The sequence below is a fragment of the Procambarus clarkii genome, chromosome 64 (genome assembly GCF_040958095.1).
Source record: "Procambarus clarkii isolate CNS0578487 chromosome 64, FALCON_Pclarkii_2.0, whole genome shotgun sequence".
Lineage (NCBI taxonomy): Eukaryota > Metazoa > Arthropoda > Malacostraca > Decapoda > Cambaridae > Procambarus > Procambarus clarkii.
The window spans coordinates 7,916,228-7,930,182 of record NC_091213.1 but is presented as its reverse complement, the minus strand read 5'-3'; the positions used below and the strand labels follow the sequence as shown (position 1 = coordinate 7,930,182).

The window sequence follows — 13,955 nt, the reverse complement described above, 5'->3', positions numbered from 1 at the left end:
ATAAATTTGTATTCAACCTGGCACAATAAATGATGCACCCCTCTTAGAGTACTCTGAGAGAGAACTCAATCAACATCAGAGGCTACAGTTCAGAGACTGTTCAACACGCTTCCACTACACATAAGGGGCATAACTGGCAGACCCCTCACAGTGTTCAATGCTCAATAGAGAACTTGATAAACCTCCAAAGGATCCCTGATCAACCAGGCTGAGAGTCATATGTCAGACTGCGAGCAGCTGCATCCAACAGCCTGGTTGACCAGTCAAGCAACCAGGAGGCTTGGTTGAGGACTGGGCTGCGGGGACGTTGAAATCATCGCAAGGTAACCCTGGAAACACAAACCGTAACTGTCTTTATATTCCGCTTGTTACAACTTGTAATAAAGTTGTTACATCTTGGCTTAGCGTGTTTATGACCTATTAGAACGTTGTTACAACTTGCTATATTGGTTGTTATAACTGGTTAGGAGGTGTTAAAACTTGTTCGAACGTTGTACCAACGTCGTAGTTTCGGCATGTGTTTGGCGGGAACCACAAGGCAAGGTAAGGAGGTAACCCCTGGCTGAAGAAATCAAAAGGTGAACAACCAACCCTGCCAGTAGTCAGCCATCTCATTTTTAGTCAGAAAGGAAGAAGGCTGCAGACATAAAAACTGCCCATCAAAGCCAAAGGAACAGATCCCCAGTGTCTGAAGGAGAGAAAGACACTCCCCAACCCTTCTTGAAGTTATCTTGAGATGATTTCGGGGCTTTAGTATCCCCGCGGCCCGGTCCTCGACCAGGCCTCCACCCCCAGGAAGCAGCCCGTGACAGCTGACTAACACCCAGGTACCTATTTTACTGCTAGGTAACAGGGGCATAGGGTGAAAGAAACTCTGCCCATTGTTTCTTGCCGGCGCCCGGGATCGAACCCGGGACCACAGGATCACAAGTCCAGTGTACTGTCCGCTCGGCTGACTTGCTCCTTATACACGAGTGAGAGCCAACTAAAACAAGGCCTTATAAAATGGATCCTGGACTAAAAGAACATCCAAAAACTAAGTAGATGAAAGAAAAACCACAACTCTAACCAAAGACTAACAAGTCAAATGAAAAGACACAGGAGACAACCGGCAAAACAATGCCGACAAAGTACAGGTACTACCTACCTACCTAATGTTGGTTTTCAGTATCAATGTTGATATTTTTCCTCAAGAACTTCTAATTTATCTCCTTCCACTCCTGCCACTAGGTAGCACAATCATTCCATTCCATTTATTCCATCAATTTCAATACATAATACAACTGCACACCTCTAATCTTTTAAGGCAATCATCTTCCAATACAGTACTATACAACTTTTTGCTCTCCTTAAAGCTTTAAGTGTCCTACCAGAATTCTTATTAAAACACACCTTTGCCCTTTGAATAAATTAATTTGAAATCGCCTACCTTTACTTCCTTTAGAAGATAAAAGAGATCCTCAACTTCATCCCCTTCTGTGGGTTTATAGCTGATAGTGGCAGTGTTGAGAGAGGTGCCCTGGATCACTCGCCGAAACAGTGGGATTCCCACCGCTTCCGCATAAACTGCCACTCCCATGTGTCCCACACTCTGATACATATAACTGTCCAATTCATCTGAAAAAAAAGAGAGATCACCTCTTATGTAATACAACCATAGGGTCTTCCTCAATTAGGAGAGGAAAATCTATATCAATACTATAGTAGTTTTGGATGGTCTCAGTTATAAAAAAAATTTAAATTATCTGTACACATTTCTTGTCAACATCTTATTAAATGATCTTTGTACTGTACTGTATTTATGACATTCGTCTTTACTGCACTTCGCTCTTCACATTTTGCTAAGGAGCCCAAAAGATCTACACTGTTTAACCCTTTTGTGCGCAATTGTAAGTTGGTCCCATACTTAGGATGGTACTAAAAAGCCAACAATATTTTAGCAATATTAGTTACAGTATCTACAAAATGAAATTTAACTCCTCTTTCCAGTAGTACCAATAAAACAAAAATTGTAATAGTAAAATAAAATTAACAAAATATTGAATGTATGGCAATGAAATGTCTTTTCTGTTAGGGGGCAGGCTAGTAGCTCTCCTAGCTTATTCAATGCACCGCTGAGAAAGCGCTCATAAGGGCACTTGGGTGTGACCACTCGTAAGGACGAGTGGTCACACGACTGAAGCACAAAAACTTGGTACAGTAAAGCAAAGAAGACAGCCTCGCCCTACTTGTTGAAGAGGGCTGAGGGCCAAAGAATAACAAATGAACAACCACCACCACACGTGTGCCAATTCAGAGGAACATTCTAAAACAACAGATTGTCGATTCCCTAGAGCCAGCAAAAGACCAAGGGCCAGATTCACGAAGCAGTTACAAAAATACTTACGAACGTGTACATCTTTCCTCAATTTTTGACGGCATTGGTTATATTTATTAAACAGTTTACAAGCATGAAAACCTTCCAATCAACTGTTGTTACTGTTATAAACAGCCTCCTGGTGTTTCGGATCTCAATAACTGTTTAATAATTGTAAATAAAGCCGCCAAAGATTGAGAAAAGATGGACAGGTTCGCAAGTGCTTGTGTAACTGCGTCGTGAATCTGGCCCCTGGGCCTGAATAATAGCAGTGGACGTATTAGCATATAAACTGAGAAGGCAGCAGATTTATGCAGATGATGAGTGCAATGATGCACAGCCTGCTGGCTGAACTGAACCACCATAAGCTTGCCCTAGAAAAGGCAGGTCTTAGAATTCAGAATGAGAGAAACAGGGTTAATAAGTGGAAGAAAATAATTTCACAGACTACATTGAGAACTGGTATGAAAACTAAAACTTAAACATACAAAAATGTGATGACTATCATGTAAATATAATTTATGAGACTATCAACATTAGTGAGTCAAACTAAATGAACAGAAATACCTGTTAGCAAGGTCACTACAGACTATATGTATATATATATATCCCAACTGGTAATGTGATTATTTGTAGACCTTGGTATAAGGCATATAATTCACCTGTGAAAATAGATAGTTGGTTTGGTAACCACCATCCCTGCTTGAGGTGGTGGTGTGGGATCTGTACAGTGCTAGTGACTGAGGGTCCGTTGTTCATGAGGATGCGAGATACAGCTGTGTAAATCGCTGTGGTATTTGGGTAGCAATTTTTCACTGTTGAGACAAAGACTGATGCTATGGCTAAGTCACAATAACATGGCTGAAGTATGTTGACCAGACCACACACTAGAAAGTGAAGGGACGACGATGTTTCAACTTGATTCCACAATCAACTTGAGAATGGTCCAAGACGGACTGAAACGTCATCGTCCCTTCACTTTCTAGTGTGTGGTGTGGTCAACTATGGCTGAGTTTGGCGCAGACTTTGGAATGTTGTCTTTCAGTTGTATTGATGTTTTAAGAGTCGTAAAAAGCCAAGGTGGATTAGGTGGGGAGAGGGGTTGGGGTTGGCATTAAGTTGGGTTTCAGTCTTGGAGTAAAGTGAGGTCTATATTGAGGTTATTTGTAACCCGTGTGAGGAAAGGTTGTGATTGGTGGGGAAGTGGAGGTTATGTGGGCTAACTGTTGGGTAAATTTTGTATCTGTATGGGTGTTGGGTGAGCAGTGGTACAGTGACAGATAGTTGGCACACATTATGTCTCATCTGGTGACTAAGCTTGTGAGACCCATTTCCCCCATGAAGGCCGAGGACTGGAGTGGAATGCATTGCGCCACATATAAGTTGCATGGCATTGTCTTGTATGACCTCAAGGCTCTGTAGGTTTGTAGGTGCAGCCGACGCATATGCCTGACAGCAAGAGTCTTGAGGCTATCTTGAGGTTATCTTCAGATGATTTTGGGGCTAAGCATCCCCGTGGTCCGGTCTTTGAACAGGCCTCCTTTTTGTTGCAAATCCCCAGGAAGCAGCCCATAGCAGCTAACTCCCAGGTACCTATTTACTGCTAGGTAACAGGGGCATCAGGATGAAAGAAACTCTGCCCATTTGTCTCCGCCTCCACCAGGGATCGAACCCGGAACCTCGGGACTACGAATCCGAAGCGCTGTTCACTCAGCTGTTGGGCTTCCCTCACAGGCAGGTCACCGTTTAATTGGCTGTAAATGTAGGTTGTATAGAAACGGTGCAAAATTTTTGTAATGTGCTCCCCAGGTGGTGCCAGTGAGGGCTTTAAGTATGGCAAGTCATGGTTATGTCGTTTGTATAAGATGTTGAATGTGCGCTTTCCAGGTAAGTAATTAGGGCGAGTTGAAGTGCATGCCAAGGTATTTATGTTCTTGTACGTGTTGGATGGGAGTGATGTGTATTGTGAGGGTAGGAAAGAACTAGTCTTTTTTTAGTGAAGATCTGAAAACAGGTTTTGGCAGTACTAACTTGGAGGCCCCATTGTTGTGTCCAAGCAATGAGGTGGTCAAGTGCTGTTTGCATTGTTGAGACTGTATTAGGTAGGGCATTGTCTGAAAAATACAATGTTAAATCGTCAGTGTATGCCAAGAGGTGAACGAGGTGGGTGTTATATAAATCTGCTAAGAATGCAACAAAAAGGGTTGGGCTTAGAATGGAGCCTTGTGGGGACACCTGTTCGAATTGGAATGCTATCTGAAAAACCGCCTTGTATATAGACTTTGGAGGTCCTGTTCTTAAGACAATAGATCTGTGCCGATAGATGTAATCTTCCCTGTACACCTAAACGTGCAAGTTTTCCCAAGAGGCAAGTATGAGGAATGCTATCAAAAGCTCCTTTAGGATCCAGGTAGAGAACAATACAAAATTTATTGCTTACTTAATACATGAAAGCAAGGAGATAGGTCTGTACAATGCAGGTTGGAATGGGTCTTTTCTTGTTTGAGGAAAGAAAGAATACTAGTGTGCCATCGTGAGGGGATATTACCCTCATAACATTGGCACGCTCCTGAGGTGTTTAACAGGGCGAGCCATTGATTATCAGGGAAAATAAAGGAAATGATGTTCAACCTTTAATGCTGTTAAATGTAACCCAGACTTTGGTGTGTGGGTGTGAGGTTATCATAGCATTTTGCCCATGATTTTTGCTTTGATGACAGTATGTTTTTTTTGGGTTGCTGCCGTGGCCCACTGGAGATTGACCCAGTTTTGTAGGGAGGGTTGACGTCTTTGTTTTCATATGGCTCGTCAGCGCAAAGTGACTGTTTGTGCACATTCCGCGTTCTACCACGGTTTAAGCGGTTTGTTAGACCTATGTCCAGAGGTTTTCTTGAACATTTGAATGGCTGCAGTATTAATGGCTGAGGTGATTGTAGACAGTCGCGTGTTAGGGTCTACATCATCTGTACCTGGGAGAAGGACAATATCAGCCTATTTATGTTTACCCTGAAAACACAAACCGAAACTGTCTCTATTTTCCGCTTGTTACAACTTGTAATAAAGTTGTTACATCTTGGCTTAACGTGTTTATGCCGTATTAGAAGGTTGTTACAACTTGCTATATTGATTGTTATAACTGGTTAGGTGGTGTTAAAACTTGTTTGAACGTTGTACCAACGTCGTAGTTTCGGTGTGTGTTTGGCGGGTACCTAGTTTCTTAATGTTCCACTTATCAGGTGTTAGGGGATGGGTTGGTGGCTCAAAGTTGGGAAATTTTAAATGAGGGGTTTGTGGTCACTACCAATATCTGATCCAGTATGAAACTGTAGTTCATGTTGAAAGTGTGCTGAGCCAAAGCTTTCAAGCAAAGCAAAGATGTCAAGTGAGTCTTCACATAATTGGTTCTGTAGTTAAAGTAAGTTGCGAAGTAGAGTGGCAAAGGAAGAATATAGGGTGGAGTGTCAAAGTAGTTATATAGATCGGTGCTTGCAGTGTTCTGGGTACCTCTACTCCATGTGGGGTGGCTAGCATTGAGATCGCCTACAACAATGATTCGGTGTCGTAACTGATCAAGATAGAAATCCAGTTCATTTAAGCTTATTGTACCACCAGGCTTGTATTGTATATACCCAGAAAAAGGAGATGTGTGTACCATTGAAGGGTATTAAGCATGCTAACGTTTCTTGTTTACCATTCACAAAATGAATAAGCATTACAGGTTTATTGATGTTAACCAGACCACACACTAAAAGGTAAAGGGACGACGACGTTTCGGTCCGTCCTGGACCATTCTCAAGTCGATTGTTACAGGTTTACAAATCATATTACTTCATGTTAAGAGGAAAACACCTCCCCCCATATGATTAGGTCTGTCCAGTGTCTGTATTTGAAAGTTTTGAAGATACAGTAGAATTATGTTTGGGAGTGAGCCAGGATTCGGTTACAAAGGCTCTAGGTCCGGTTTTGATGAGTAAAAGAATTATTTTAGTTCTGTGAGGGATGTTTTAATGTTTTTTATATTCCAAGCCATGAAGGTTTGAGAAGCCATTTAAAATGTTTGGGTTATGGATGCGTCTCGTTTTCTTGGCATGTCATTAGTACGTGTTGGATACCTGGATGTTGATGGGGACTGTGTAGTGGGAGATTGTGGTTTATCTAGTCTGTCAGCCTGAGTGCTAGAGCATTGGGGGAGTTCGATCCACAAAGTTTTTTCTTTTTTTCTTTAGTGAGCGTGGTTGTGTTGTGGTCAACAGGAGGGGGTGGTTTAAGTGTTTTCTAGATATTTAGTTAAGAAGTTGTCTATCATCTGTTCCATAGCCCTGTGTATACTTCCTATGGTTTTGTGTGTTTGGGGGTCACTGTCTGTAGCCAAGGATGTGGAGACAGCCCCGGGAATAGGGGATTGAATTCTAGCCATGCCACGAGTTTATTGAAGAACCGATCCAGAGTCTTTTCTATTGCATTTTCAATGCCAGCAAGAAGTGTTTGAAAGAGGTCTGTATTGAGTTGTGAGTTTGGTGGGGGTGTAGTGTTGCCTGGAGTTTTGAATAAGTGGTGATGGGGACATTTGGCACATGTGAAGTGTGGTGTTAGGTGGTGTGTGGTGGTAGTTGGGTTAACGACCCAACTTTATGTTATGTTGTTTATGTACGCTACTGTCTTGCTTGTTTGTGCTGGGTAGAGTCTTGGCTGCTATGTATGAAGGACATTGTCTTGATCTAATGTCATGGGCATCACAACAACTTGAGCATTTAAGTATGTACTATTTCTGATTCACATGATTTTTTGTGGGATGGGCACCTTCTTGAGGTTATCTTGAGATGACTTCGGGGCTTTAGCGTCCCCGTGGCCCGGTCCTCGACCAGGCCTCCTTTTTCTTACACATCCCCCAGGAAGCAGCCTGTAGCAGCTGTCTAACTCCCAGGTAACAGGGACATCAGGAGTGAAAGAAACATTTTGCCCATTTGTCTCCGCCTCCACTGGGGATCGAACCCGGAACCTCAGGACTACGAATCCGAAACGCTGTCCACCCGGCTGTCAGGCACCAGAGCAGAGTCCACATCTAATATCCTTAGTGCATCCTTGCTAAGTATGATTGAATTCCTTACATTTAAAGCATTGAGGTGGTCGTGGTAGGCATACCTCTAGTTTGTGGTGAAAGCCGTTTATCCAGACCCAATCAGGTGGAGGATCGGCTAGGAGTGTATGCAAGGCTGTGCCTGTATCACACAGCTCTCTGTCAATTCTACCCATGAACTTTTTAACTCCGTAGACTTGAATTTCATCTCCCTGTAGTTGTTCTTTGATGTCTTCCTCGCTAATGTCAAGGACATGTTTGATGATGCATTTCTTTAATCTATCACCTAATGGTTCATAACAATGTACTTTATATCCCCAGACTTCAGTAATAATAGACAGCTCTAGTTCCTTGTAAAGATTGTAGTCTATAGTGATTAAGTTTGTTCGCTTGTTTGGCCTGATATTAAGCATCTTAATCTTGAAATTTTTTAGAATATCATTGTAAATTATACTCTATGTTCTGGTGTTCTCAAAAACACTGCTATCCAGAGTAGAGTGGTCACCGAATGAAATGATCAGTGTTTCCAAGCCAAGAGAATTTGGCCTACCTTGGTGTAGTGGGTGTTTGTCATCAGACCATGTGGGGCTGGGATGGCCATTGTTTACTTCATGATAGTGGCGGCGGCCTGCCTCTCGCCTGTTTGCCTTACTGTGATGTCTGTTGTCAAGGAACCTTTTTGATCCTCCTCAAACATGGGGAACTATCTTTATCCAAGTGTGTACCAGGTGCCAGCTGGTAAGTTCTCCAAGTTCCTCAACATTGTCAAAGTTTTCAAGCGACGAGAAACTGGGCATCTCCCCACCCGTCACCACGTTACCCCTTCCAGACGCGTCCTCCAAGAGTGTGCTTCAAGCAATTACGTATTCTTCCACAATGTGCAAAGAGTTTGTTTACCCATGCCTCCAACTTCTCCGTGAACATCGATTGAAGGGGTATGACAGCTCTATCCAATGGGTCCCAGCGCATTGTGGTATACTCCATAATGAACTTGTAGACCAGCTGGCCAAGGAAATGCACAACAAGCCTTACATTACTCGTCATCCAACTCCTCCTGTTGTGCGTAAAGCAGCCTCCAAAAAAACCATCACCCAAGATTTTGTAATGAAATGAAAAATGTCTTGCTCATCTTTATACTATGGGTCCATAAAAAAGAACTTCCACCCCCAGGAAGCAGCCCGTGACAGCTGACTAACACCCAGGTACCTACTGCTAGGTAACAGGGGCACGTGAAGAACGTGAAGCACGATGCTCTGGCCGAGTGTAACTCACCTACACAACTGGGTGCCAAGTTGGCCAAGGCTACCACTTGGTGTCCAGCAGCAACACACTGCAGGAGGTTGTAGCAGCTGTCCTTACCACCAGACACCAGCCCTACAACACGCATTATGCATACACAACCACCCTGAGAAAAAAACAATTAATTTTAGGAAATCTTAATACAATAATTGTATGTAAAGTGAATTTAATGCAAAAATCATGCTTCATGTTCAACTAACAAAAAAGGGTATCAAGAACAGTTTTTTGGGGGGAAGATATATACAAAAATTGTTACATTCTTGTACAGCCACTAGTACGCGTAGCATTTCGGGCAGGTCCCTGGAATGCGACCTCCACGAAGAATCGTTTTTACAACTAAGTACAGTACTCATTTTACAGTCGAGTAAAACAGAGGCTACAGTTAAGGATTTGCCCCCAGTAAATCCTCCCCGGCCAGGATACGAACCCATGACACAGCGCTCGTGGAACGCCAGGCTTACCTAGTAGCTCCCTAGTGGAGCCATGGGGAGGGGACAGTGATGGAGCCATGCACTAGGGAGAGCCAGGGGGGGGGGGGGACAGTGATAGAGCCATGCACTAGGGAGAGCCAGGGGGGGGGGACAGTCATGGAGCCATGCACTAGGGACAGCCAAGGGGGGGGGGGGACAGTGATGGAGCCATGCACCAGGGAGAGCCAGGGGGGGGGGACAGTGATGGAGCCATGCACCAGGGAGAGCCAGGGGGGGGGGGACAGTGGAGCCATGCACCAGGGAGAGCCAGGGGGGGGGACAGTGATGGAGCCATGCACCAGGGAGAGCCAGGGGGGGGACAGTGGAGCCATGCACCAGGGAGAGCCAGGGGGGGACAGTGATGGAGCCATGCACCAGGAAGAGCCAGGGGGGGACAGTGAGGGAGCCATGCACCAGGGAGAGCCAGGGGGGGGGGGACAGTGAGAGAGCAATGCACCAGGGAGAGCCAGGGGGGGGGGACAGTGATGGAGCCATGCACCAGGGAGAGCCAGGGGGGGGGGAGACAGTGGAGCCATGCACCAGGGAGAGCCAGGGGGGGGGACAGTGATGGAGCCATGCACCAGGGAGAGCCAGGGGGGGGACAGTGGAGCCATGCACCAGGGAGAGCCAGGGGGGGACAGTGATGGAGCCATGCACCAGGAAGAGCCAGGGGGGGACAGTGAGGGAGCCATGCACCAGGGAGAGCCAGGGGGGGGGGACAGTGAGAGAGCAATGCACCAGGGAGAGCCAGGGGGGGGACAGTGATGGAGCCATGCACCAGGGAGAGCCAGGGGGGGGGGGACAGTGATGGAGCCATGCACCAGGGAGAGCCAGGGGGAGGGACAGTGATGGAGCCATGCACCAGGGAGAGCCAGGGGGGGGGACAGTGATGGAGCCATGCACCAGGGAGAGCCAGGGGGGGGACAGTGATGGAGCCATGCACCAGGGGGAGCCAGGGGGGGACAGTGATGGAGCTATGCACCAGGGAGAGCCAGGGGGGGGGACAGTGATGGAGCCATGCACCAGGGGGAGCCAGGGGGGGGGGACAGTGATGGAGCCATGCACCAGGGGGAGCCAGGGGGGGGACAGTGATGGAGCCATGCACCAGGGGGAGCCAGGGGGGGACAGTGATGGAGCCATGCACCAGGGAGAGCCAGGGGGAGGGACAGTGATGGAGCCATGCACCAGGGAGAGCCAGGGGGGGAACAGTGATGGAGCCATGCACCAGGGAGAGCCAGGGGGAGGGGGGACAGTGATGGAGCCATGCACCAGGGAGAGCCAGGGGGGGGGGACAGTGATGGAGCCATGCACCAGGGAGAGCCAGGGGGGGGACAGTGATGGAGCCATGCACCAGGGAGAGCCAGGGGGGGGGACAGTGATGGAGCCATGCACCAGGGAGAGCCAGGGGGGGGGACAGTGATGGAGCCATGCACCAGGGAGAGCCAGGGGGGGACAGTGATGGAGCCATGCACTAGGGAGAGCCAGGGGGGGGGGGCAGTGATGGAGCCATGCACCAGGGAGAGCCAGGGGGGGGACAGTGATGGAGCCATGCACCAGGGAGAGCCAGGGGGGGGGACAGTGATGGAGCCATGCACCAGGGACAGCCAGGGGGGGGGGACAGTGATGGAGCCATGCACCAGGGGGACAGCATGGCACTCTGTGTGAGCCAGAGATAGACAGAGAGAAAGAAGGGACAGCATGGCACTCTGTGAGAGCCAGAGATAGACAGAGAGAAAGAAAGAGTCCCAAAAGTTGACGGGTAGCTGTCTTAAAACTCTAATTTTCCTCCTTCTACGCCTACCGCTTCCCTCCCCGCCGCTCTCCCTCACTCTCCCTCCTCACTTACCTCTATAGCTTCATAATACGGCCTTATAATCCCCCAAATTTGAGCTCAGATCCGGTATATCCTCATGGTTAGGTACAGAGCCAAAACAAGAGTGGTGAGAGGACAGGACGGCGGCCCTCGCCCATTGGTCCGCCCTCCAACTCCCAGCCAATCACACAGTAGGTCCCTTACTCTGTTTAGCGCGCGCCATATTCGAATGCTTTCTTAATAATAATATACATAATAATAAAACTTATTAAAGAACTTATTAAAAAATTATTGTTTCCTCCGAGGCTATGGGTCCCCCTTCTTTCAGCCAGAGGTGGTACTCCCTAACAATAAAATAAATAATTTTTTATTCAGGAAAGGTACATACATACAAGGTAAGATAAAAAAGTTGATGGATTTATGGATAGAGCTAGTACATACAATGCCTAAAGCCACTATTATACATTTACTTTTTAATTTATTTATATATAAGAAGGTACATTGGGTTGTGAGAGTACTTAATATCGGTGTTTTTCCATTCTTTCAAAGCTACTAACATGCATAGCGTTTCGGGCAGATGATGATATTGATGAATGATGGTGTCAGAAAATCATTAGGAGCCAATGATGATGATGATTTATGAATGATAGTGATTTGAAAATCAGTTGTAACCATGAGGAGAATATGAACCTGCACACAGGGTACTTCCAAGTACACTCCTTAAACAACTGGGTCACAATATGCTGAAGAGTAATATAACCTTGGATTCAACTGAATCCAAGGTTACTGAATGTGTGTGTGTGAAAATTAGGATTAAGGACTTACCCGAAACGCTAGTGGCTGTACAAGAAAGTAATATATCAAATATAAAGTAAAAAACTGAATCCTCTCTATATAGGGGTCCTGAGGGATCCTGCAGATACCAAATCAGAGTTTCATAGATTACCTGCTACCACACCAATTGTCAAAAATTGCAGAGCAAACCGATAGCAAATGCCTTTATTCATTTCTACTGAATAACTTGCCATATCCAAGTTAATGAGCTCAACACTGTATGCCATTGAGAATACAGTACAGATGAGTAAAATTAAAGGAATAAAGAAACATATTTGATGACAAAATGAATGAACTAAAATGAATTAATAGTCAAAAGGAACTGACGAAACAGCTTAAGGACTTTCAACAATCAATGAAAGCAATCGTCTAGGTATAATACCTATGGTTAACCAGGAGAACCCGTAGGGTTTGTCAGACATTCTGGGGGAAATATTGGGAATGCAGACAGAGTTAAGTTAAGGACTTTAGAAACTCTGGAGGGAGATTCAGAAGCTTTGGAGAAAGAAACCTAGAAATATCTAAAAACATCATTATAAAAACTTGCTTGCTGAAGAGGGTAAGACTGATCAGCAAAGCATTAATAAAATGACAGCCAAATTGATAGGCAATGGGCAGGATCTAAGCATTTCCTCGGTAAGGTGGTTAGGTAAGCCAGAGGTAAATTTTATATGCATAACCATCGCAAATCTTGAGCACAGAAGGAAAATACTCAGAAGAGTGCAAAAACTAAGAGATGGTAGAGTATAACTATGTTTACATATCCCCAGACCTCACATTCCACCACATCACATTAGGCAGTGATGTGATGAAGGCATAGGCAGTGATTTGGTGGAGGCAGACTCCATACACAGTTTCAAATGTAGATATGTTAAGAGCCCAATAGGCTCAGGAATGTGTACACCAGTTGACAAAGAGTCGAGAGGCAGGACCAAAGAGCATAAGCTCAACCCCTGCATGCACAACTAGGCGAGTACAGTAGAACAGCAAAAAAATAATAAAGAACCAAGATAATACAGGAGGGAAGAAATAGAAACCAATAATGTTTCAAAGTACTGTAATAGGCATGTACACACACAAAATGGTAGGAGACTGTCATAAGCAAATTGAGGTTGGCCCCCAACGCCTATTTTAAGCAAGGAAGACTTTTATGAAGACTAAGGTGATGTTATTTTCCAGGGAGTTTATCATCTGTTCAAAATATCCCATCTCACATACACACAACAGTTTTAAATTGTTATTACTTTTTTATGTTATTATTTCAGAGTAACAAATGTAAATAATAACATAGTTGCATGTTAATTAAGAGAGAGAGAAGAGGTGACATATGAGTGGATATAGATGGGAAAGGGATTGTAAAAGGGGGGGGGGGCCATGTTATTTGTGGATGTCTTATTAATTTGAGGAAATTACATGATATTCTCTATTGTTAGGGTATTTCTAAGGACTTTTTTTTATAGGTTATTGCAGAGTAGAGCAATGCATCAGCTATTACTAAAGCAGAAATGAATAAACTGTTGCTAGATTAAAGATGCATCAGCTGTTGCTGGAATAAAGAATAATCAGCTGTTGCTAATAGTAGAAATGAATTTCTTGAGATATCTTGAGATGATTTCGGGGCTTTAGTGTCCCCGCGGCCCGGTCCTCGACCAGGCCTCCACCCCCAGGAAGCAGCCCGTGACAGCTGACTAACACCCAGGTACCTATTTTACTGCTAGGTAACAGGGGCATAGGGTGAAAGAAACTTCTGCCCATTGTTTCTCGCCGGCGCCTGAGATCGAACCCAGGACCACAAGATCACAAGTCCAGCGTGCTGTCCGCTCGGCCGACCGGCTCCCCATTGGCTGTTGCTAAAGTAGAGATGGATCAGCTGTTGCTGCAGAAGAAATTAATTAGCTGTTGCTCGAGTGAAAATCGATAAGCTGTCGCTAGAGTGAAGATGGTTAAACTTTTGCTAGAGTAGAGAGGTGGGTCAGCTATTGCAGTAGAGATGCATCAGGTGTTGCTGTAGTACAGTACATTTACACATCAAACCTTTGTCAAGTTTGCTTAATTATCAACAGTTAAGCAGTATAAATTACTTGAAAAACTACTTCCAATAGTTAC

The 13,955-nt window shown here is 45.2% G+C and overlaps 1 protein-coding gene across 4 annotated transcripts in view; it reads right to left on the bottom strand.

Moving 5' to 3' along the window:
• Positions 1-11,198, bottom strand: part of LOC123768967 (uncharacterized) — a 41,777-nt gene extending 30,579 nt beyond the window's left edge. For 3 of the 4 annotated variants that reach the window (XM_045759859.2, XM_045759860.2, XM_069309145.1), the window contains exons 1-3: positions 11,049-11,198; positions 8,706-8,838; positions 1,430-1,617 (exon numbers count right to left, since the gene is read on the bottom strand). In XM_045759859.2, the coding sequence (XP_045615815.1) occupies positions 1,430-1,617; positions 8,706-8,820 (303 nt within the window). In that variant the 5' untranslated portion in view covers positions 8,821-8,838; positions 11,049-11,198. Of the gene's footprint in view, positions 1-1,429; positions 1,618-4,387; positions 4,471-8,705; positions 8,839-11,048 lie in introns of those variants that run through there. The other variant, XM_045759861.2, reaches the window with a different exon arrangement.
• Positions 11,199-13,955: the final 2,757 nt, after the last annotated feature.